At 38.7% G+C, this 25,230-nt stretch overlaps 1 protein-coding gene across 6 annotated transcripts in view; it reads left to right on the top strand.

Moving 5' to 3' along the window:
• The window catches only part of SUCLG2 (succinate-CoA ligase GDP-forming subunit beta), a 337,465-nt gene that overhangs the window by 108,518 nt on the left and 203,717 nt on the right, over positions 1-25,230 (top strand). For 2 of the 6 annotated variants that reach the window (XM_027121346.1, XM_027121347.1), the window contains exons 3-6: positions 17,409-17,508; positions 18,440-18,530; positions 22,473-22,625; positions 24,189-24,278. In XM_027121346.1, coding sequence (XP_026977147.1) covers positions 17,409-17,508; positions 18,440-18,530; positions 22,473-22,625; positions 24,189-24,278 — 434 coding nt within the window. Of the gene's footprint in view, positions 1-9,491; positions 9,556-17,408; positions 17,509-18,439; positions 18,531-22,472; positions 22,626-24,188; positions 24,279-25,230 lie in introns of those variants that run through there. The other 4 variants (XM_027121350.1, XM_027121351.1, XM_027121349.1 and 1 more) reach the window with 3 other exon arrangements.

The following is a 25,230-nucleotide window of genomic DNA, read 5'->3' as shown; positions in this document are numbered from 1 at the left end:
TGACAGCTAAACCTAATTCTAACTGATACTACCTCTGTTAGGCAAGAAGGACACAAAAATAATTCTGAATTCCATGAGGCAATAAAGAATTGTGTAGAGGAGACCAGCACCAAATTGATAGAGGTCCAGTAAGTGCTGACTTTAGTCTTGAATCAAGTGACAAAATTTATAGATGTTTAAGGGAATTATAGTAGAATATAAAGGAACTTATGGAATAGCATTAAAGTTCTCAAGCAATAAAAAGGCAACTGAAATTCCTAAAAAGCTAAAAAAAAAAAAAAACCTGGAAACCTAAAACACAAAACCATGCATGCAGTAAGTGAGGTAATAGCTAAAGCCCTACAGAAGGTGGCTGACTTCTGTCTGCTGCCATCAGATGGAATTCAGCAGTATTAGGTTGGTGGTGTAATCTGAGTGATTCTGGGTCATATATAGTCCAGGAGATCACCGTGTTTGGGGTCCCCATTTGTCTTGGCAGCTGTTAGAAACAGTTCCATCCTGTCCATCAGGAGTACATGAAAAATCACTCCCACCCTGGATGAGAGCGTGACCTCAGTTCCTTGGAGTTGTGATGTCATCTGTGACACAAGGTTTGAAAAGCGTTTCCTTAGTTGTTATGTTACTTTTAACCGAGGTAGGTAGATAGCTTAGCAAACAGATGATGAAATTTCTAAAACCCATATGAGTAATCCTAATCAATTATTAATTATCTGTATATATTGTTTTAGTTGATGTGTTTGTAATGTTTAAGAGAATCTGACATATTACAGTAACAGAGTAGACATTAAATGATATTGCTCTCCTAATTTTTATGTTGAAAGGTAAGGCTTTTGACAAAGATTATAAATAGTATTGCAATGGTTTTAAAATTCACTGAATCTCTAAATTTGTTAGGGAATTACTGGTGCAATTTAGTACTTGAGAAAGTTTTGCTCGTTGGGTCAAACAGTTGAAGTGCTTAAGAAAAGAAAATGGATACATTCAATTTATAATTTCACTTTAAAATGTTTAAGAATAATTAAATGTGTAAATGATACTGATTGCTGAGGGGGAGTTTAGTGTGTCCTACTTGAGTTGTTTGAACCTTAATCAAAAGCCACCTTGAAAGTGAATGTCAAAATTTCAAACTTAGTAGAATGATAAGAATTGCAAGTTGAACTCAAAGGCTTATAAAAAAAATGGGTTTTTAAAAATCTGTCACTTAAGTAAAGCAAATATTTCATTTAAAATCGCAAGTGGGCTCTTCTTTGCAGCAAAGCTACCCTAGGTTTCCCAAACACAGTGACACGGTGAGGGGGCGGGGGAGTGTTCCCCTGCTGCAGTGGCCTTAACAGAAGATCTGTGGTGGACAGCTTTAGTCTTGGCAGGGCCTGGATGCCAGGTGGGTTGCCAAAGCTGATTTCTGGCGATACCCCCTAGGCCATGGTGAGATTGGGGAACTGTCAGCTCTTAGTAGATGAGCTGCTGCCCTGGGCAGCCAGATAACATTCACATCCCCCTCTTGGTTGGAATGGAAACTATAATAGAAAAAGCATGGGCTGGAGGTCATATCCCTTAACAAGTCACTCAAAAACTTTTGAACTCCATTCAGTGTTTTCTACTGTAGACTGGGGACAATAATTTCTAAATTATGGAATTATTGGAAGGATTAAAGATAATAGATGCGCAAAGCACCCATTATATTGCTTGTCACCTAGCAGAGGCTCAAACAGTAATGACATTTGTTAGAGGAAGATGTGAAAGCTAATGGATTTATTTAAGGAATGTATGAGGCGAAATCAGAGGATGTAAGTCATAAAACCTATAGTAGTTCACATTCTTTAAAAGAAAACACCTGCTGTGTTGCCAGGCATTGTTCAAAGTACTCACATGGATTGCATACTTGAATTTACCCAGTAACCCATGAGAGCTTTACTATTATCCTCTCCATTTTACAGAGGAAAAAACTGAAGTTTAGAGAGGTTAAGTGACTTTTAAGATTTTATACAGCTAAGTAAAAGAGTTGAAGCAGAGTTTGAATCCAGGAACCCTAATGCTAGAGAGTGGACTCAGGCCCACACTCTGGCATTCCTGTGTCGTGGACATCCCTGTCTGTGGTAACAAGTGCCTCAGAGAAGGAAGGGCCAGTGTTGCCTTTGCCTTTAGAGAATTCCTCTCTGACATCTGCACCCCATCAACCTGGACTGCTGTCTTTAAAAAAGAAAAACCATGCATAATAATAAAAAAAGTACTGAGGCAGTACACTGATAGAGTAGGCTTTGTTTCATTACAAGACGATCAGGTACAATACATCACAAAAACATTTGGTTGTATACACAGTTAAAAGGTTTGTCTGTGAAGCTGTTAATCCATGTGAGCTACCTTATGGGCATAGCCTTTCGTTTGACTCAAGATGGGAGGTCTTTCATGTTCTTGCTATTATTGGGTCATCAGTTTTTCTTCATTTTAGTTGACAGATCCCAGAACCCATGGTCAAGAATTCTGGTCAAATTTGGAATTGGGTGGCTTGCTTTCTCTCTGACCACTGTCACCTTACCCGCTCCCAACCTCATTCACTCCCGCAAACATGAATTGGTGAGGGTAGTAGGAGGTCATGCTCAGATGGTGCTGGTGGATCTTCAGCTCTGGCCTGAGCCTGTGCTCTGGAATTTACAACTTGTGTGTGATCTTGGACAAGGGACTTCAATTCTCTGAGTTTCAGTGTTCTGATATCTAGGAATAGTATCTTATGCAGAGGGCTGATGTGAGGATTAAAAGAGATGAGGTGTATAAAGTCCTTTGACGAGTTCTTGGTAGACAGTCCTGAAAATGTGATGTCTTCAAGACATGACAACAGCCTCAACCACCATAGTAACAGTAATAGCAATGGCAGCAATGACACTAAAGGACAGAGAGCCATGTGTCCTAACGCTGACGTACAAAATGCCAGCCAATTTCTGTGTCTAGCTTGCCTCCCAGCTCATTTTCCTTCCCCTGCAGGCTGCCATAGGGCTGGAACAGACCCAGCATCAGTGCTGGGGGAGGGATGTGCTGTGTTGGTACAAGCCTCAGCCTGCTAATGAGGCCTGAAGTTGAGCAACTCCAGATGGAGTCAAGCAATGAGTTCTCTGCCAGGAAACGTGGCGGATGGACCAGGGCCACTCGTTCCAGGCAACAGTCAAGGGTATCGAAAGGGAGATGAGCAAAAAGTAAGGAAACATGCAGACCTTGGAACTAAACAAACTGCTATCCAAACGTAAATAAAAACATGGTGTGCATTTGTGGCAGGGGAATCCTATCTGGGATCCAGAGATACTCAGTTTACTTACAAAAGCAATAGTCCATCTGGGAGGTAGCAGGAGGACAATGCTAAATGTCTATAGATTTGGGTTTCTCTTGAAGGTATCTGACCATTTAAAACTTGATTTGAGGGCTTCCCTGGTGGCGCAGTGGTTGAGAGTCTGCCTGCCGATGCAGGGGACACGGGTTCGTGCCCCGGTCCAGGAAGATCCCACGTGCCGCGGAGCGACTAGGTCCGTGAGCCATGGCCGCTGAGCCTGCGCGTCCGGAGCCTGTGCTCCGCAACGGGAGAGGCCACAGCAGTGAGAGGCCCACATACCGCAAAAAAAAAAAACAAAACTTGATTTGAACTAGTATGTTCTCATCAACCATGAGCACATTTTGTTGATCATTTCTGAATGATTGGAAAAATAGTAAGACATCGGTATCTAAACACTTATAAAAGTCAGTAAAACTGCATTTATTACTTACTATGAAACATTTTTGCCGAATGGACAACATATTCATCCTTATCATCATCATCTACTTGAAACTTAAGACATAAATATAAGTGAGGATGTAAGCCAGGTATTGTGTTAAGTAACTTTACATACCTTACATACTCCCTGCCTCCCCCCCGCCCCGCCAACCCGTAGCATTTAATAGTCATAGCAGTTCTCAAAGGTAAGCGCTACTTTTATCAGCTTCATTTCATAGATGAGAAAATAGAGGTTCTGTTATTCTTTGGCCAAGGTCACTCAACTGGCTAGTGAGGGGAAAAACCTGAGTTGTGATCCAAGGCTGTCTACCAGTGGCTCATTAACTTACCAGTATACTCTGATCATCTCCAATATGTTTCCTTCTTTGGGAGGGACTTAAGGGGGATGGTAGGTTTATGTACATAGAAAGGAGATGCTTTAATAATTCCACGCATACATCTGAAGGGCTGAAGGGCACCTCAAGAGGGCACTTGACCCCTTTATGTCCCCTTAAGGAAACTGGTGACTTGAGCCCCAGTGGCTTGTCCTGAATCTCATAGGGACGAATCTTCATGTTTCTTGCATGGATCAGATGCAACCAATTCTGGAAAGCACAGGTGTGTGAGTCCCTAGGCCCAGGGAACACCATAGCTGGCTTTGAACTGGAAGATTAGTTGCTGATTTGAGAAGTGGCCGTGTTTTGCCTCTGTCCTCCATTCTGAGTCATACCGCCCATGAAGTGAGGAAGGGGTGGTAGAGCCCAGTGAAGCTGAATGGCAGCGTTCTGTGCACATCTCAGGCACCACTGTAATCTAATGTGTGATAAACTTGCTTTAAAAATTCACAGAAATAATACATGTTCTTTGCAGCATATTTGCCGTCAAAAAGAAGAAAAAATTACCAGTAATCTCCTCCCCCACTCCAAATAATCAGTTAATACTTTGGTATATTTTATTCCAGATTAATGCTCAGTATACATATTATATATGCCTATATGCATACATGTACATATATTTAATGACACATATTTTCGATTACGGAAAACTTTTCCCACCTCCCCCCCACTTAGCAATAATATTGTTATTGTTCTTACTAGGTCACATAAACATATATTTTATTTAAATCTGAAAATAGTTTTTCTCTGATTATAAATGGCATAAGCATTTATAAAGCACTTGTAAAAAGTGCAGGTAATATCAAAGCTTTAAAGAAGGAAGTAAAAATCATTGGAAACTTCACCCCCTCCAGATAACTGTTGATGTAGACTTTCTATCATTGCAGACTTTTTTTTTAAAACATTTGTATCTGTATTTTCTAAAGTCTGCAAAAGAGTAATGTAGGTTATAGCGCACATATGTCTTGGCTTTTGTCTTCTAAATACTTTCTAGTGGTTTTCTTTCAAAAACCCTGGAGGCTTATGGAAAGTCTCCAATCCCAATATGTTAATTTCAGGCAGTGACAGGGACATTGACAGCCTAGAAAAGCTTTGGGTTAAAGATCATCATGTTCATCACTCTATCACTTAAGCATCAGATTAAGGCTGGAAGCATCATCCTGGCTTTTCTGGAGGTTGCAAGAATCCCCAGGAGAATTCACTTCCCTTTTCAAAATGGAATAGCCACACCAAAATACCAGGACAGACATGGTGCAAGGAAACACCTTTGGTGCAGCTATTATTGATAGTTTCCCTGAGCTTTCAAAGTATCAGGGCTGGAAAAGTTCATGTTTTAAAATAATTAGTTGTTTTCAAAAAGTTACATATGCTCGTGGTAAACAAACAAACAAAAAAATCCCTTTTTAAATCAGTACTTTGCATGTCACTGACTCTGACTAGGAATGTTTCGAGCAGGATTCTGATTTGGAGGTCGTGGGGTGGGCGGGGGAGAACTGATTGCTTTTTACACTGCCTTGAATAGTCACATATCTGTTGGTGGCCTGTCTATAGGCCAGTGATTGATCTTTGTGCTGAGGTGTAAGAATTTAATATTTTGTTATGTTTAGTTTCAGTGAAAATTCAGTAAGAGATTTAATATCCTCATTGTCAGTGCTGTTCTATTTAGATATTTTGTCCTAAGGACACTCTAGTAATATGCTGTCACAAACAACAATGTATTTCTTGGTTGGGATTTGAGTCATACAGGTATATGCATTTGTCAAAACCTACTGAATGGTACATTTCAGATTTGGGCATTTCACTGTATGTAAATTGTATCTCTTGCCAAAAAGGAACTGTAAACAGATATCAACTTTAGTTACTGTTATGAGTCCTGAAGAGTCTAAGGGTAACTGCACTGATGTCTGTAACTTACTTTGAAATGCATGAAAAAATAAGATGGGCTGTGATGGATGGAGAGATTTGGGATAAAGCAAATGTAGTTAAATGTTAGCAGTTATAGAATCCGAGTGGTGAATGTGTAGATCTTTACTTGTCATTCAACTTTTTTTTTATGTGATTGGAAATTTTAATAACAAAATGTTGGGGGAAAAAAAACCAATAATGAGGCTGTTATGTGAAAGGGTTAAAGCACAGTCTCTAGAATTATTTTTCTTGCTGAAACATTCTGACTCTACTTCTTGCTAGCTGTGTTACTCCGGATAACTCAACCTCAGTGGAGTTATTTGTTAAATGTGGGTAATGAATACACTTAGCACAAATCTTATTCCACAGTAAACACCTAATAAATACTGTGATTATGATTTCACAGTGCAAAAGAAGTGATGATTATAAATGAATGACCATATGCTGAGGGCCCACTATGTACCTGGCACTCCTGCTTGGTCATTTCCAGGGGAATGAGGCCATCTCATTCTGCATCATGCTGTGTGTGCCTTTCAGTAGCAACAAACACTAGAGAAGGTGTGAGGGGCATGATTGGCTAAACTGAGTGTGGCTTCATCCAGTGTGACAGGGCCCTCCCCAGCTCTGTGGCCCCTCTTCGATGTGGCATCTCCTTTGAACTAGAAGGCCCTTCAGAGGAGAGGTGGCATCTGGTTTGTGAGACTTTGTAGCATTCCCGAGTCAATGTTGATTTAATTCATCATAAAAATCGCTCCCTTTGTATACGGCTAAGCCATCCTATTTTGAGGTTATGGACAAAATAGCTATGGACACTTGTCCATAGCTTTATGGACAAGTGTCCTGGGAAATTCATCTAGGGTAGCAAGATCTCCTTCCTTCCCCACAGTGGAATCATGTTTATGCATTATGACAGCCTGTTCCAAACTCTTGATGGGAGGTAAAGAGAAAGGGTCAGGGACCTGAAAAAAGCTGCAGCTGGATTTAAGGTCACTAGCAGTGGGAGATGAAGGGAATATTTTAGGTAGTTCTGTGGATGTGCTATTTACTTCCAGATGTCTGATATCATATTCCTGGAAACTAAGGTGAAAAACAGAGTAAAAAAACTGTGATGGTGAGGGAGAGTGTGGGATACAGAACAGATGTTGGCCACATTTTTAAAGGAGAGGTCGGTCAGTGGGTAGGAAGAATAGGCTTATCTGGTGGCTTTCCAGCTGCCATAATGAAATGTGAATCTTGAGAGTAAGTGTCTCCTAGTGATTGGGATTTCAGAGGGTATCCTCATATAGGACTGCTTGCTTGGTCAAGCATGAAACAGGATTTTATTTCTCTGCCACACTAGTACTAGCTACTTAAAACCTGCCAGAATTTTCATTTACTTATCCCAGGTGTGGATGCCAGCTCTTGAGTATTTTACTGTGTTTTCGAGTGTAACAATTCCAAACTCAACTCAAAAATTTTTTATTAATTTTTCCCCATGATGTGCATCCTAGAGGGTGCACATCAGCTTGTTAATTCTTTAATTTCTTATTTATAACACTTGGGCTGGCTCATTCCAGTATGAATTCTTGCTCAAACCAGGCATTAAAAAAAAAAAAAAAAAAAAGATGCAGGAAGTCCCAGAAAGAGACCATCCTAGTTTGAATGCTTCAAAGATAATCAGAAAGGTTGTTCTGAAGACAGTCCAAGAAAGTAGGTCCAGGCTTTGTGGCTTCTGAAGTCAGGTATAGATCAGGTTGATGATGAGTGCTCCAATTCTGAGGGATTTAAGTGTATTAGTCCTTATTTGGGAGTGGTTTTGAGGAGGGTGTGATGGGAGGTGAAATTTGAAGTTAGTGCTGATCTTTCAGGCTGTTGAAACTGAACTGTTGAAACTGAAGTTAGTTATCTTAGATATAATAGAACTTGCACTTAAATAATTTGGAAACAATACAAGGAAGGGTAAGAGAAAAGGAGGAAGGAAGGGTAGGAAGGGTGAGAAGGAAGCAGAGGGGAAGAAAGGAAGGATGAAAACCAACGAAAGCTGGCATAGCAGGAAAAGGAAAAAGTAACTATTTCTCAGGCCTTTGCAACCCTCGAAAGTCAGCCAAATATAAACTCTTCCTAGTTCACCGAAATTGCATGATTTCATCCTCTAGGATGCAATCTAAAGTCCTCCCTGTGTTTAACATTCAAGCAATAGACTTAGATTTCAGGCACAATGAATGGATCAGGACAGGCAATAAAAGAGCAAGACACTGCCATTTAAAACTCCATGCAATTTGAAGGCTACATAACAGTTTATGCTGGACCACAGTAGATGTGTATATCATGGGAAAGTGGTTCTGAGATCCTTCATCTCCCTTGGGGTGGGTCATTCCTGGCTTCTACTTAACTCCAGAGTGTCATCCACCACTGTAGCGCTTTAAAATGGAAAATGAGAACCTCCTGGTTTCCTTTTTATAGCAACATCACCAAGCCAGTGTTTGGGGTTCTATATTTCTGGCATTTAGAATGGTTGAACATTTTAAGTCTGGAATATGTGTTTATTTGCAGGTTAGGAGGGGGTGGACATATACGTAACTCTTGCTATTATTAAACAACTGCTTAGTTTGAATCTCACTGACCCCTTGGGAGCTTTCACAGCCCTGTGTGAGAGTGTACCTGATTGGGGGCTTTTTAAAGACCACCGTGATAAAATTATTGGAGATCTTAAAAGCACTTAGGGCAAAATAACTAAATTTAACAAAGACCATAAATGTGTTTTTTCATTTATATGCTGTTCCTGAGTATAGATAAATAAACTTTTATTGAAGTAGAGGTTTTCTGAAGATCTGAAATAACAAATTTGAGTGCTGAGTCCTTGGCATGCTTTACTGGTTTATTTGAAGTGATGCTATAGTGGTTTCTAATTTAAATAGGTAACTAAGACAGCCACACAAGTATAAATAGAAAAGCAAAGTAGCCTTTCTTAGCTGTTTACCCCTTGGTATCTTCACTCCCCAGCTTTATCTACCTAGAAAACTCACAGCTCTTCTTGTCTTCCCGGCTCTTCTATTCTTTCTCCTGCCCTGCTTAACTTGACACCATTTCCCCTTCTCACGATACTTTGTTCTTGCCACTTGTGAAAGCATTCATGTTTTTCAGTAATTCTTTGTTTGTATCTCTTTCCTTCAGTAGATTTTAAGTTTCTGAAGGGCAGTGACTATGACTTTTTTAAATCTTTGAATTCCTGCAGGTGCTCAAGAGATATTTTAAAAGGGAAAAAAGTTTTTCTGCTGCTGTCAGTTTTCTTGCATGACACTTTAGGAAGTCATGTTGTAAGACGATGAGCCATATTTCTTAAAGATGCCTTCTGGAGGCCTCCTCAAGTGTAGGCATCCCTGACCCCACAGATTAAAACTATAAAGACTGATACAGAAAGGAACATTTAAATATTCAAGACAAACCACTATAAATAACTGCCTATATTTATCTCACATTTTTATTTTTTTATGACAGCACATGATAATTGCAAAAAATTTGAAGCAGTACTGAAAAAAGGTAATGTTCTACCCATAATACCCCTCCTTACCTCCTTAAGATAACCTCAGTTAATAATGTGGTTATTGTCCATTTAGATTTCATTATGACTATATAATGATTTACAAATGTGACTTTTTAAATATTAATCATTAACTCGGTTTAAAGCGTATAGTGTCTATGGACATTTCCCCATGTTTATACATAAAGATATACTTAATCATGGTTGATAGATATATAGTATTGTATCATTTCATCGTGTGGATATGTAAAATTTGTTTTTCCAAACCCGAATGTCCAAATGCTGATGGACATTTTGGCTGTTTTCAGTGTTTCCCTCTTATAATAACATTGCAGTGAAAATCCTTGTTTCTGTAGCTGATTTTCACAGAAGTGGGATTACTCTACCAAAGGGTGTTTTGTGTGCATTGGACAGATGGACCTCCTAATTGTCTTAGAACATTCCAGGTTTCTTAACTGTCATGAATTTTTCAGGAGCATGGAACAGATGCCCAGTACTATTCCTTGATTTGCATTGGACTCAGGAGGCTGAGAAGGATTTTGGATGCACTCTGCAATTGGGAAATCAGGGCCTGTTAGGAGAAAGAATCTCTAAAGAGTGGAGCTGGTTAGAAAGTTGAGGGGTTCCTGCTAAATCTCTGTGAGTGAGGAAAGGGGAAGGCTGGGCAGCAGGCGCTATAGCTCTGAGGGCACAAAAGCGTCAGGTTTCATTGATCCCAAGTCTCTCCTGGAGACTGTGTCCTCTGGGATAGAGACTATGCTGAAAAGGAAAAAGCTGCCTCACTAGGGGCTCAGCCACTCTGCTTGAGAAGGTCCCCAGAAAGGACCCACCTGTGAGAAGCTGGAGGATCTTTCTTGACTAGAGGAAACTGGTGGTGGTGTGGCCAGTAGACCAGGGTGGCAGAATGAGGACAGCAAACAGGCAGTGGGGCTGATTCCAGACAGTAGCATATGAGAGCATCTCTCAGCAAGTGGAGGGCCAGATAGAGGAATTGACTTAAGTAAGAGAAAATAGGGAATAGACAAGATTTCTAAACATGAAGGTGGAAGATCTCAGAATACTAGTAATATTGCTGTGAAAGTGAAAGAAACATCTTTAAATATGAGTGCAGCCCAGCCATATATATGTTGCATGCATTTTAAATTTCACAGTCTTTCCAGTTGTCTCTGAAAATAAAACTGTTGTGAGTTTATCTTCCCATATCAGTTCTGGGCATTGTCACCTTTTTCTCCCCTCTTGTTCATCACTGGTTCACATCAACAAGAGATCCCCTTATATTTCTGTATGATCATGTAGCTTCCAATTGTCTGCTACTGAAGACAGACAGAGTATATCTCTCATATACCCTGGCCCAGGATAGGTTCTCAAGCCGCTCAGAAAAATGTAAAAAAATATTAATTCTGAACCTGCAACAGTTATGGGCTTTGCCTTCTGATTCCTTTATTATCATCTGTGGTAATTTATACTGTGTCAGCTTGGTTAAGGTGGAACTCTGTTTCTAAGAATCCCCTTCCTTGTATATATCAGGTTAGAGTTGCCCAGATTTGGAATTTGCACAGAACTTGAAATGCAGCCATTACTTTGTGATGCAGTGATGGGTAGATGTAGACATGCTGGCAAGAGGGTCCAACTTGTCTTTGTTCCTTTGTGCTCCATGTCTAGCTGTTTTCCCAACTGCTGACCTTGCTGATCAACATGGACACAAAGCCATCATGAGATGCGTGGCAACAAGTCCCATACCCTTCTTCACAGATCCTGCATATGCTAGTTGGTGACTCCTCTCATTGGCTGCTTGGTGACTCCTGATCCTCCAGCCTCTGCTTTCACACCTTTCCTTTCTCAGCATCTCTTACAAATTCAGCTTTAATTCCTGTAAAAAATCCCTTATCCATAACTCACAGTGGTTCTGCTTCCCTCATTGAGCCCTGACTGAACACATCTTTGCCTTAAAAATCAGGGGAAAAAATGAATTTTTAATAGCTAGTTTTCCTTTATCATTCTTTTCCTTCAAGCGTACCACAAAATACTGTAGAAATGCTATTGATGTTCATAAATGCTTTTCATCATCTGTGACTGTTTCCAGGATATGTTGAAGTTACAAATGTTACAGATGTTATTATTAGTAATGTATATCATTAATCCCTACTATACATAAAACAGTAGAGATTTCTGGAAATTTCTTCTTTTGAAGAAACTTGTTCTGAAAAATTCTTTTTATCAAGTGGCTTCATTTGCAGAAGATTTGTTTAATGTCCTGTGGTTACAGTCTTACAGTATTAGACATTTTTTAAAATAAATGAATTTATTTATTTTTGGCTGCGGTGGGTCTTCGTTGCTGTGTGTGGGCTTTCTCTAGTTGCGCTGAGCGGGGGCTACTCTTTGTTGCGGTGCGTGGGCTTCTCATGGCGATGGCTTCTCTTGTTGCAGAGCATGGGCTCTAGGTGTTGGGGTTTTAGGAGTTGTGGCTCATGGGCTTTAGAGTGCAGGCTCAGTAGTTGTGGCGCACAGGCTTAGTTGCTCCGCAGCATGTGGGATCTTCCCGGACCGGGGGTCGAACCTGTGTCCCCTGCATTGGCAGGCGGATTCTTAACCACTGCACCACCAGGGAAGCCCATTAGACATTTTTTGATTAGCTACAGTTGCTTGAATATGATCACATTATTTTTGGCATCAGTGTCAGGAGGTTCTATCCTTAACCTTTGTTATGGAAATATATCTTTTAATCTAATAGGCAAAATGTAAGATTGGTTTATAAGTATTAAACTACAGAAAGAGTAAGCTATTACAACTAAATTGAGCCTTTCTGGAGGTAATTTTTATCTAGCTTTAAAATTTTTATCACCAACAAAGTGTGTATTAAAGGTTATGAAAGCAATTAATAACACCAGTGACAAAATCAGAAGAGTAGGCTAATTTATCATTATAGATTTTAATAAGGTCTATAATGTAGGATTAAATATACAATATTTTTAAGAGTATGGCAATTTGAAAAAGAATGATTTATCAAACTTTAATTTAGGGGTTTTTATAAGAGCTCAAAATGATTCCCTCGAAAATAAAATTGTGTTTTGTGTTAAGATAGTATTATTATCTTCATTATAATTAATAAACTGTTCAAATGGGCATTATCATGCCCCCACAGTATCCAAATGAAGGAATTATTTTAAATAATGTGGGATTAATTGGCTTACCATATTAAGAAATTAAGATTTAAAACTTACATAAAAGCCTTATCAGTAAAGAATTTTTTAACGTGAAATAATGTCTCCCTGGATAACTTCCTATTTGTATTACAAAACCCCTGTCCTAGAGATCGTTTTATTTCCATCTTTTACTTATATTTGTAAATCACTGTTCCAGGTATGTTTAATTTAAGTCTTTGATGGGTAGCAGTCTGATGGAGAGCCAAGTATCTCCAATTCTGTTTTAGTCTAGGGATGTGACCAGTGGTGAAATGGCTTATTCTAAGGTCTCATATGTTTGAAATTCTCTATTGCAGTGTTTGTGAGCCCATGTCAGACTTGTTGAAAGTTGAAATACTTGTTTCATTCTCAGAAACAGTCTTATTTCCCAGCGAGCAACCTACTCACAATTTGAGGAAATAGGGATCAGTCTATAGGAGATATTACAGTAATGATTAAGATAGGTAATTCTCCACTTTTAAGTTTGGGTTCTGAGGTCATAATGAAAACAGGGATGTTAGCTCATTTCCTTTGGGAAATTGCCACTTGGGTCTCTATTATCACCCTATAAATTGTATGTTCTTTATTAAGATTCATCTTTTCGTAGTATCTTTCAACTCTTCTCTTGCCTCCCCCTCCGCTTTCTCCTTGCCGTACAGTAATAGGTAAATCTGAAATACATTTTAACTTTCTCTATTAAGGATTCTATCAAACCTCATGAAAGGTGATCACTATGTTAGAAATTACACAGTGCCGTTGTGCTTAAAACTGAATATTCCAATTTTGCTTGTCAGTGAATCATAGAAATCGTAGTTCCCCCCACCCCCCGCCCCAAACTACAGTGTTATTGAATCAAAATAGATGATCATGGTAGTAGTCACCTTGCTACAGTACCGGTATATAGAGTAATACATTTTGTGTTTAGAAAGTATTACACTTTGAAAGAGCGCAATACTGAATAAAAACCAGTTCAGTAACACAAATGTTTGTTTGATCACCAAACTATTTAAAAAGGATAGTTGAAAATAACTTACTGTTATTGATATTCTTTTTTTTTTTTTTTTTTTTTTTTTTTTTTGCGCTATGCGGGCCTCTCACTGTTGTGGCCTCTCCCGTTGCGGAGCACAGGCTCCGGACGCGCAGGCTCAGCGGCCATGGCTCACGGGCCCAGCCGCTCCGCGGCATGTGGGATCTTCCCGGACCGGGGCACGAACCCGTGTCCCCTGCATCGGGAGGCGGACTCTCAACCACTGCGCCATCAGGGAAGCCCGAGAAAGCATTATTTTAATGCTAATAGAGTGAAATAAGACCATGGCTCAGAGGGGTTTTTTTAGGCTTTCTTAATGGCTATAAAGTTTGTTCTCTTAAGTGATAATGGTATTTGAAAGTCTTACGTATCTATTAAGTTTATCGAATATGTCTCTATAGTGCTTTTTTCTCCTAAAATATATATGAATTATAGTAAACTGGTTTGCATCAAACCCAATAGAACTCTAGCCATGAGCACTGCTTATTATCAGAAACTCACCAGTAAAGGAAGAGAATAAAATGAATGTATTGCATATTTAGGCTACTGCATGTAAAAGTATCAGTTAAGAGCAGGGAATTTGGCGTTATATAGACCTGGGTTATACCAGTAATATGGTTATCAATGTATAAATGCAATCCATTTCTGTACAAAATCTCTTGGAGGAGAGTCCTCCCCCACTGTCTCTTTTTAGCTTTATATCCTAAAATACAGTTAATTCATCTGTGTATTCATGCAAATATGGAATTTCCTGTATGGATATTCTTTTGTAGTTCTGTTTGGGAACAGAGAGGTAACGTTAAAAAAACAAACAGAAATTTGTACAAGTTTTTGGAGAAATCAGATCTTTAAATAAAATGGAAACAGTGACATTAAGTGTGAATCCACTTGGTAAATACTGAATGAAAAAACTAGTTACTGTTCAGAAGGATTTGGCCACTTAATTTTTAACACTTTGAGTAAATAGCCACATGAGTTAAATTACTTTATGTGAGTTTCCCTCAAGATGAGACAAACTTATTTTACTTTGGGCTACTGACCTGCTGTACTGATTTAGTATTTGAGATCTAAGCAGAAGAGATGATTGTAGTGAACTTATTTTTGGCCTGGGGTGTAAGCTGCAGAAGATGTACCTAGATTTGATATAATCTTTTTCTTTCCCTTTTTCTATTTGCCCCAGTGTGTGGCTTCACTGTCTCCAACGTAGTTGCTTGGTCTACCAACTGTAGACCAAGTTGGAATCCTTTAATACATGATCGGTGGTGATGTGAATAACTGACAACACTTCATTGAGCCTACAACTGTTTCTGTGTCTTGATGGTTAGTGCCTAAAGCTTATCTAATCACACCTGTGTAACACCAGTTAACATTGCCCATTTAGGTAGTCTGCATGGCTTTCAGGTTTTGCTGTTGGAAAGCTTGGAGAGGAAAGCATCTCTTTTTCTGGATGACGAGGATATGAAAAATGATAATGGCAATGGAATGCTAGTTATCCTTTTTAAAGAATTTGAAGAGATCACAATTAAAAACTTAAGTAGACAGCAAAAAGTGTTTTTCTACTTGAGGTCTTAAAAAGAGAAATTGGAAATGTCTTTCTGTATTCTGCTTTTTTGCTTAATTGCTGAAAATAATTATAATGATGATGGCCATCATATTTTGACTCTTTTTTTAATGCACCAGACTTTGAGATGAGTACTTTACCTACTATTTTCGTTTATTCTTCACTTCATTCTAACACTATAGATTATTTTTGTTTTGACTATTTTGTAGATGGACGTGTTACTTTTACCTTTCTGAATCTCATTCTCCTCTTCTCTGTAAATAAAGGGATAGGCAGAGTTGGAGATTTTAACTAAGTCTGTTTTTCTTCAAAGTTCTTGATCTTAATACTACTCCTACATGCAATAGCCTAAATATGCAATAAATTCATTTTATTTGGTCCCATTCCTGGTGAGTTTCTGATAATGAGCGGTCACCATAGCTTGTCTTCTACTCAGTTTCATGGGAACTAGTTTATTTTAAGACACCGTTTGACTGATGTTGTTATGGTTCATACCCTGGGCAGAAACTATTGTCAGAGGTTATAGAGGGCAGCAAAGAAGGAACTATGTATACTTCTGAGAGAAGGTAAACCCTGGTTTTCTGAGTGTGTACAAATATAGAAGGGAAGACCAACCAATAAGACAATGAGCCTTAATAATCTGATTATATCAGCTAGAGTGACTGTCTCACCCAGTGCCTTCATAGTGTCACATCCTTCCGTAGCGCCCCATTGCCTTCATGATAAAACCTGTGGCTCCTTTTCTTTGAACCGTTGCCTACTTGCCTACGAGTAACAACAGTGATGGTCGTAATAGTTGAAATAACCAACAATTATGGACCTTACATGAGTGGTTGCAGATTCCGACAGTTTTTACCATCTCAACCTTTTGGTTCCTCACAATATACAAAGGTAATAAATGTACTAACTGATCGTGGCAATACTCTTTCATTAGTGAGTTTTTAGGATTTGGGGATATTTGCATATATTTTCTAATTTAATTCTTAAAATAACCCTCAACATTGTTTCATAATTGAGTAAACTGAGTCTTAGAGACATTAAGTAACTTGCCCAGTATCACACAGCTGGGCAAGGGATGAAGGCTTCATTAAAACGTGGGTCTGTGATTCTAAACCTAGTGTGCTGAACCAGAAAACCGTTAGAGCCGTATCGGAGATTGTCTGACTTAATTCTCTAATTTCAAACAAAACTTGATCACAAACAGAGAATGCCAAGCTGTGGCCTGAAGATGTGTACTCTTTGATTTATTAAATGCATTTGATTTGGGGGCTGACTTTTTTTTTCTTTTTGTTGGTTGGGTAGGGGAGCATTCCTGTTGGCTGAGGGCGCCTTCTCTATCACTGGGCTGCTTCACACATCCAGCTTTCCCACCAGTCCTGTAAAGATATTTGAGTTTATGACTTTGGTCTCAAAGGTCAAGAGCAAACAGCTCACTCTTTCCTTGAGTGTTTTGAGAAACAAAGATTCCACAAACACTTTCCTCTGGGATGTTCTGTTACTCTGCCAACATTGAAAAGATACTGCTTACTTTTAGTTTTAATCCATTTCCTCCTCCCTTGCCCAGCCCCACTGATACATAGAACAACTGCTCAGAAAACCGTTGATTTCCAAGAATACAGTACAGTACTCCCTTTGCATCTTGTCTTTAATAAACCTTTCCCCCACATAAACCAGCCTTCCCTTTGACATCTCAGATGGCTGACAGGTAGTTAACTCCTCTGATTGGCAGATTGGTGTCTCTGCCACATGGAAGTGTGTTTACACAGTAAAATTAATACTTCCAGCCTGGATTTATTTAGCATCTTCTGACACTCAGAAGAGCCAGGGAACACATGCCTTGCTCTCCCTTGGGATGGTTGAGTATTAGATTAAACTCGCAGGAAATATTTGAATGTCCTCAATAAACAGACTTTGTATTCAGGCACATTGATGTTTTTTGAAGTTCTTTATTGCCTTCATTTTCAAAGTCAGTTTGAGAGAGCTTTTACCAGTCACTTTTGGAAGTTATGTCATTACCACTTCACTTGTTGCTTAAAAAAAAAGAATTGTAAATCAACTACTAACTCTGGATTTTTTTTGCAGATGCAAAAGAAATTGTTTTAAAAGCCCAGATCTTAGCTGGAGGAAGAGGAAAAGGTGTCTTCAGTAGCGGTTTGAAAGGAGGCGTTCATTTAACAAGAGAGTAAGCCAGGAGGTTTTAATTCCTTGTCTTTGGGGCAAGCAGTTATGGAAGATCCTGCTCATGACTGAAAGGAGCAGCGAGAAAGAGGGCTGGGGTGGGACTAGGAGCAGGAGGTGGCACATAAAGGAAGTAAATTACAGGTCGAGGGCTCTGGCAGTGCCTTAGCTTCCCTTCTCCTCCCACAAAAGGATTTTTGTTCACTAATTGGTGAAAACTTGACACTCCTGTTCTAGACAATCAGTGGTTCATCATGTTTGATATGGTACCACTTACAAATTAAATGCTGCTTCTGTAATGCCACTCTCCTACTCAAGAACCTGCGGTGGCTTCCCATTACCAATGGCATCACTGGTCCCTCCTGTCTGATAGTCAGTTCTTCCTTTATCTGAACCTGTCTGATCAGCTTTATATCCTATGTCTCCACACACTGAACACTTTCCTCTCCTCTCCTGTCACATAGCTTTCATGGTTACTTTGATCCTTCCCCTTCCCTTTATCCCCATCTTTGGTCTTACTTCCCAGATTGCCCACTATCCAGTATTTGTTATTCAGCTCTTATCTTAGTCTGCTATGCATTTCAGCATTGTGTCTCTACTATGACTGTAACTTATTTGGGGGGAGAGGATACCAAATGTAAGCAAACTTCTTTTTGTTTCCCTTCCCTCCCCTCCCTTCCCCTCCCCACTTCCCTCCTATTGTTTCATTCATTCATTCATTCATATATATTTTGTACTCAGTGAGCCTCTGGTACAGTGCTAGGCACCTAGTGTATGAGCAGAAAGCACCATGGATTCTATGAAGGTGGAGGTGGGCCCTGGGCAGGGTGGACTTGGGGATATAATACAGACTCTGCTTTAAAATGATTTTCAACAGAGACCTTGACTTTCTTTTCTTTCTTCTCTCTCTCTCTTTTTTTTCTCCTCTCTCTTAGTCCTAAAGTTGTGGGACAGCTGGCTAAACAGATGATTGGGTATAATCTAGCAACAAAACAAACTCCAAAAGAAGGTGTGAAAGTTAACAAGGTAATATGAATGCTTTTGGTCATTTTCTGTGTATGTGTTAAAAAAAAAAAGAAAAGAAAATCATACTTCAATTTTGACAGTATCAAATGAAGCAATGCACTTTGGCAATGTGCCACTTTATTTTTTAAACCTCACATAGTTAATTCTGCGTGTGATGTAACTTCAAGGAGAAATACAAAGGATTCTAAAGTAGTAATAGTGTTTATTGTCATCAGCATTTAGTAAAAATGGGTAGTGATTGAAATAATACCTTTTTCTTTCAGAACACAGGCACGATTCTATTTAAAGCCAAAAGACCTTGGCATAACAGCTCCTAGACTCAGTGACATTCTCTGCTCCCTCGCAGCCCCACCCTCATCCTCAGTATATCAGAATTACTGTACCCGTTACAGTTGTTTTTCTATGTGCCCCTATAACTTACTTTAAGATTGTTACCATTTTGACCCACTGTTCTCACTGGGAGTATGTTGTATTAGTGAGGTCTCTTGGGACACCCAAGGGTGTATAGGGCACGTACGTGTATACATACACACACAGAGAAAATAAAGCCGAGAGCAAAGTGGCCTGCCTCAGCCATGAAATTGTGAGTGGCAGAGCTGAGGCCAGAGCCTAACTTAACCGTGAGAGCATCTGTCTTGGTCCCGAAAAGGACACTGAGCTGGAGGGAGATGGAGATACTGGAGGGTCATTAGCTCCTTCCCTCTAAGAACACAGAGCCTTTCTAAATGTCGAGGAAGCCCACAAACAAGACTGGTTCTGGTTATTTCCCTTTCCCATTGCCTCGCAGGTAGATGCAAGAACTGTTTACATCTTAAATTGGTTTTTCGAATTTATTTTTGTTCAGCCCAGCGTGGTACTTTTTTTTTCCTTTTTAAACTGGTTATGAGCCTTTACCTGTGTAACATCTTCAAAATTTGTCCCCAGAGGATATGATTAGTAGTTTTGTTTGTAGGAATTTGTTACTTTATATGGACACATGGGGTTTTAGATTAGAGTTTGTGATACCTTTAAAAAGCATATAAAAATACACAAAAGAAGATTCACGTTATATAGATAGGCATAAAATTAGTTTTGTAGGTCGGTTCATGAAATACTAGAGATAAGTGCATTCTTGTGAATTGAGTCATTGCCAGGAAGCTACCAGAGTGATTTATTTGTAAGTGTTTCTTTTCCAGATTGCAAAAGTGAGTAACATATGTAAAAAATTCCAATAATACAGAAATATAAAAATTAGAAAAGTAAAATTTCCCTCTATTCTCACCCCTTAATTGCCATGCTTTGTTTCTGTTCTTTTTCTCTGTAAAATGTGCATTACCACATTTTGTAACAGTATTATTATATACAACTTTAAGGAACGTGCATTTTTAATTTATGGAATCTTTGACATCAATCAGAAGTTCCCAGATTATAGAAACTTTAGATTTCTAAGTTTGTTCAAGAAGCTATTTAAGCACATTACATACATCGATTCACATTGGGTTTTTTTCCTAAGTCTGTGTTTGTGGTGTGTTCCTTGGGATAGTAATAGGGGAGGTGAGACAGTGCTACTCATCATGTGCTCCATGAGTCAGTACCTGTACTGTTTACTGTTTCGCAAAGAGATGAAGTTCAAAAACTGAGTACACTGTTAATCCTGTCTCATCGCTGTCCTGTTACACATAGTTTGTACACTGGCTCTCATCCACAGACTACAATTTGAGTAGCATGATATATAAAAAAAAAAAAAAAGAACAAACAACAAAAAAATGAAAAACAGGTTCATTGGGCAAATAGGGTAAAGTATGTTAAAAAGCTTTCCATACCGGAAGACTCCAAGAAAAGGCTGTGTTGATGATATTGTTTGTGTCAGTCACAGATGAAGATTATTGAAATGTATCTAACTGAACTTCTCATGGCATGAGTGTTGATGGAGTCCATTTAGATTCTCTCTGTAACAATCCCTAAAGTATTTTAATATCCTGGCTCATAGGAAGGGCATCTTAATGTCAAAAAACTGGTCTGTATATAAAAATTTCTTGAATTATCTATTGACAATCATCATTTTCCTGAGAATGTTTTTTTGAAGAGTGATGGGTTGTTTCTACCAAGCAGGAGCTGTTTGAGGCAGCAGCTGGTCTTTGCAAATAGAAATTTGATGGAATGTAGAGCATATCTGTCAACACTTTGGAAGATTAAGAATAGGGCTCTTGAATGACACTTATCCAAAAACGTTATAACGTTGTATTGCTTGTCAGAATAACTACTGAAAGTTATTAAATCTGGCTCGCTAGACTAGCTCTGTATTAGAAAGTGACTTGAAATCAGAATGGTTCTATGAAAATCCTAACACCGTGTGCCAAGAAATATTTCTTACAAACTCATGAGCTACCATTTATGATAGAAAAATCACTATGAAACCCCTTATAAGGTACTTTATTTTTGACCAGTCATAAATTCCATAAAGGTGTGAAAAGAAGGAGTTCTGTATTCATTACGTTATAGCTTTCTAGGTCATCATATACTTATCACATTTCATGTGACTTAAAAATTAATGCTTTTGTGGCTTCTGGGTAGCTAAAATCTAATGTTACTTAATCAGTAACATTTTTTGTGAAACGTATTACTGAATTTTTAGGAAAATCAGTGTATGTGATTTTATTATTTTCACTTCTAGTACTGATTCTTCATGGATATTCTTATTTTCTTTTAAAAAGCATCCAAGACATCTGTCACTATTTTTGTTGGGAGTGTTGGTACAGCCTCTCTCTCCAAGGAAATTTAATAGTACTTATCAAAATTTTAAATATGAACAATATAAAACTTAGCCATTTTACCTTTATATACCTTGACCACAGGGATACTACAACAATGGAGCAGAGCTATACGTACAGAAATAATCACTGAGGCAGCATTTTAGAAACATGAGTCCACATAAATTGTCATCAGGGACATGGTCAAATAAATATTGACATATAAGTACTGTGTAGTCACAATGAAGAGAGAAGACCTTGTACAACCCAAGTTGTAGTATTAAGATTAAGAACAAAAAGGAAGAAAGAAAGGCATTCAAGCATGTATAATATGTATCTGTGTGCAGGAGATTCCATGACTAATGCTTGCAGACGCATAGGGAAGAGGTAAAAGTTAGTAGTGGTTTTTCCTGGCAGGGTTGCTTCGTGCCTCTGTTGAGGTCGTGCAGAGCAAAAGGACACCTGTCTGGCACATGTGTGGAGAAAGAAATCCTTCCATCTGATTTGCCTCCTGCCCATTCATGGTCCTGGAATATGACCACATCCTCATAGAGGAAGGGATGACTTTTTCTGATTATCACAAAGGTTCCATATGGACTCGTGATCACTCTGACTACTGGGGGCCAAGGGGTGTGTATGTGCAGCAGGGAGCTGCTTTCACTGTCTCCTCTGTATACTTTTAGTATCGTTTGCATTATTTTCAAACAAGCAAATATTATGTTTGTAATTTAAAAGAAAGTATAAATTGAAATACAAATACAGTGATCCAAGAGACAGAAGTATTCAAACATAGGAAGCATCAGACATACCATAAAAAGAATCCTTCTTTGGCAACCAAACTTGGTTTTCTACCAGTGCAATCTGAGAAAAATCAGTGTAGTAATATATATGTACTGCTAATGTCTCAAATTAAAATAACAGCTGCTTCCCTGGAGTTTTTCTTAAGTGTCAGGGTTTCCGAAGGAAGAAGAAAAAGAAGATTAAAGTGGGAAGGTTCCTTGAGGCAAACCGAATACCTGTCACTTGAACAATCAGGATCAATTAAGGAGGTGAAAATGGGCACTGTGCGCCATGAGAGCAGCACTCTCAAATCTCACTGGGTTTAAAGACCCTGAAAATGAAGCTGTTTGATTTGTGTAGCAAGTTTGTATAGATTTCCAAGTGGAAATCAGCTCGATGCTGACTTAATTTGACTTTCCCACTAATGTGGTAGGTGATGGTTGCTGAAGCCTTGGACATTTCTAGGGAAACCTACTTGGCCATTCTGATGGACCAGTCCTGCAATGGCCCTGTGCTGGTGGGCAGCCCTCAGGGGGGTGTTGACATCGAAGAGGTGGCAGCTTCGAATCCAGAACTTATTTTTAAGGTATGTTTAGATTCCTGACTATGCTCTGTTCATTGATTGTTGCTATACAACCTGTTAAAGATTTAGTGTGGAGTCTGAGCCAGGTAGACTGTTCCTGGGATTTAAGGCATGAAGATATTGAGTCCTTTTTCTTACTGGGTGTCCAGTTGAAGGTTGGGTAGATACAAAGTATGTGCTTTTCAAGGTCTTTTTCTTTGCTTTTTTCCCCTCCCTTTGTTTTTTCTCCTTCTTGCCTTTTCTTTCCCCCTCATTTCTTTCCATCCAACTTGCCCCAAGAATTAACCAATGGAAATGAAGATGGCTGTGATATTTCCATTTCCTCTTGGTTAACTCTACCCCATTTAACAGTATACATGACCCAGAAATTCTCTCCTAGGAAATCAGATGTGAACTAGAGACTGCCTTGATGTCTTTCAGTACTGGTAATGAATCCTTCTAAAGGCCAGATTCTATCAGTTTGTTTCAATTCATTAAATCTTGTGTGTGGGTTTTTGTTTTGTTTTGTTTTGTTTTTGATATTAGGATGAGTCTAGCCAAAGAGACCTGAAGTCAAATCCTAACTAGCCAGTACATTTCTCAGTGTCTCTAAGCCTCATTTTTTGAATGAGTAAAATGAAAATGGGGGTAATTCCCACCCCATAAGAATTGTGAGGATTAAATGAGGTGATGTATATAAAGTGCTTATCAACCTACCTCAACTAGAAGAAGAAAAACCTAAGGTCTTTAGAACTATAATCTCAGCTTTTAATTGTGAGTTCTTAGTGTCAAAAAGAAATCACACAAAAATTTTTTAGCAGAAACATTCATTATTCCTTTTAGAAAGTGATTTTTTTTCCCTCCAAAAAACAAGGATTTTATTTCTTGAAACTCTTCATTTATATAAGGTAGTAATACTTTGGAGATTGGTTTTAAAATATTTTCACCAATGTTACATATTTAAGTTAACTACTTTAGAAGTTAAATTGAGACTTTACATGGTGGCCTTCCAATAATACCTTCCTATTTTTGAAATTAACATGATTTAAAACAAAGCATTCCGTTTGTTAAGAGAATACATGAAATAATATGTATGAACAGCACTCAGTATCTTGGAGGGAATGACCCTTTGTAGAGCTAGGGTATTATTAATAATTATCATCATCAATAGAGTGTTTAAATCATAAGGTAATATTTAACCTGTATAAGACAAGCTCTAAACTTAACAGCAGTGTTAGGCAGGAAAAACTTACTTTGGAAGCCTTCCAAAAAATGTCATAAAAATTAACTGCCTAAGTATTCGTCACTGCCATCTGTAGAGTAATTAAAAGTGAAAACTGGCCTCCGATTGTCTTGTCAGCATGCCACCCTGAAGAATTATATAGTTTTTGGAAAGGCTGTTTTATAGATGGTCTGCTAATTAAAATATACCCTATAGGCAGCTGTGGTGGCCCAGCTCAGAGATCTCTGGAAAGGTGCCACACTTTAATTACTCATTTGCAAATAAATACTAAGTATTTTCTTTTGAGGTTGTAAATCTTTTCATTTGACTGTCTGAATTTTGCTCATTTGATTCATTTTTATTAGGAGCAAATTGACATTATTGAAGGGATAAAGGACAGCCAAGCTCAGCGGATGGCCGAAAATCTAGGCTTCTTTGGGCCTTTGAAAAACCAGGTACCTGAGCAATTGGAGGCCGGTGTGTCTGACGTGTTTCAGAAAATGTTTGGGAACTTGCTATTTGCCTCTAATATTTGTGATTATCAGGAAATAGGGTAATTTATTGTTTTCTTTTTTTTCCTCTAGTTGTTTATAATGAAAAAATATTTACCTGGTGTTCCAAAGAGGATGTTTATGACATGTGTGTTTCTATATATGTGTGTATTGATATATCAGTATGTATGTGTGTGAGAGTGTGTCACCTGCAGACACATGCACTTTGTTATTTATGTTGGTCTCTTTGTCTTTTTGGTAGCATTGCAGCTCCAGCGCATGAATTATAAGAGGCAATATAGTGGTTAGAAGCACAGGCTGTAGAGTCAGGCAGTCCTGAGTTTGAATCCTATACTGCTACCCAGTACATGTGTGATTCAGACCATCTGAACGTCTCTTTCATCATCTGTAAAATGGGGTTGTGAAATCCTAACTGAGAGGGTTATCATGAGGATTGAGTAACCTGATGTGTGAAAGTGCATATTCAATACTCCAGAAAGGTCAGTTATTATTGTTATTGATAATATACATTACTTAACTAATTGCTATTCTTTCATAGCTAATGGGCATTTGAGATGAATGTTAATGGCACAGAGGTGATATTTCACTGAAAACAGCTTAAATTATGCCAATTTAGTAATTATATCCCTTGGTTTCAAAGACAGAAAAATCACCCTCTGAGCTATTAATATTAAGGGAGAGAGTCTGTCTTGAGCATCACAGTCCTGCACTGCCCTTGGTCCTGCCCATAGAGCCTGATTTTATGTCTACGTAGGCAAGCTTCCTTATCTCACAATTAAATCAGAAGAATTTACTGGCTATTGTTTTCCTCTTCCAGGAGCCACCTTGATAACCCTTCATCCTCTGTGTGTGTGTGTGTGTGTGTGTGTGTGTGTGTGTGTGTGTGTGTGTGTGT

Source organism: Aethalodelphis obliquidens, unplaced genomic scaffold, assembly GCF_003676395.1.
Source record: "Aethalodelphis obliquidens isolate GAN/ISIS:26980383/991018 unplaced genomic scaffold, ASM367639v1 scaffold22, whole genome shotgun sequence".
Classification (NCBI taxonomy): Eukaryota; Metazoa; Chordata; class Mammalia; order Artiodactyla; family Delphinidae; genus Aethalodelphis; species Aethalodelphis obliquidens.
The sequence above is the reverse complement of the archived record's forward strand: the minus strand, read 5'-3'. Positions and strand labels throughout refer to the sequence as shown.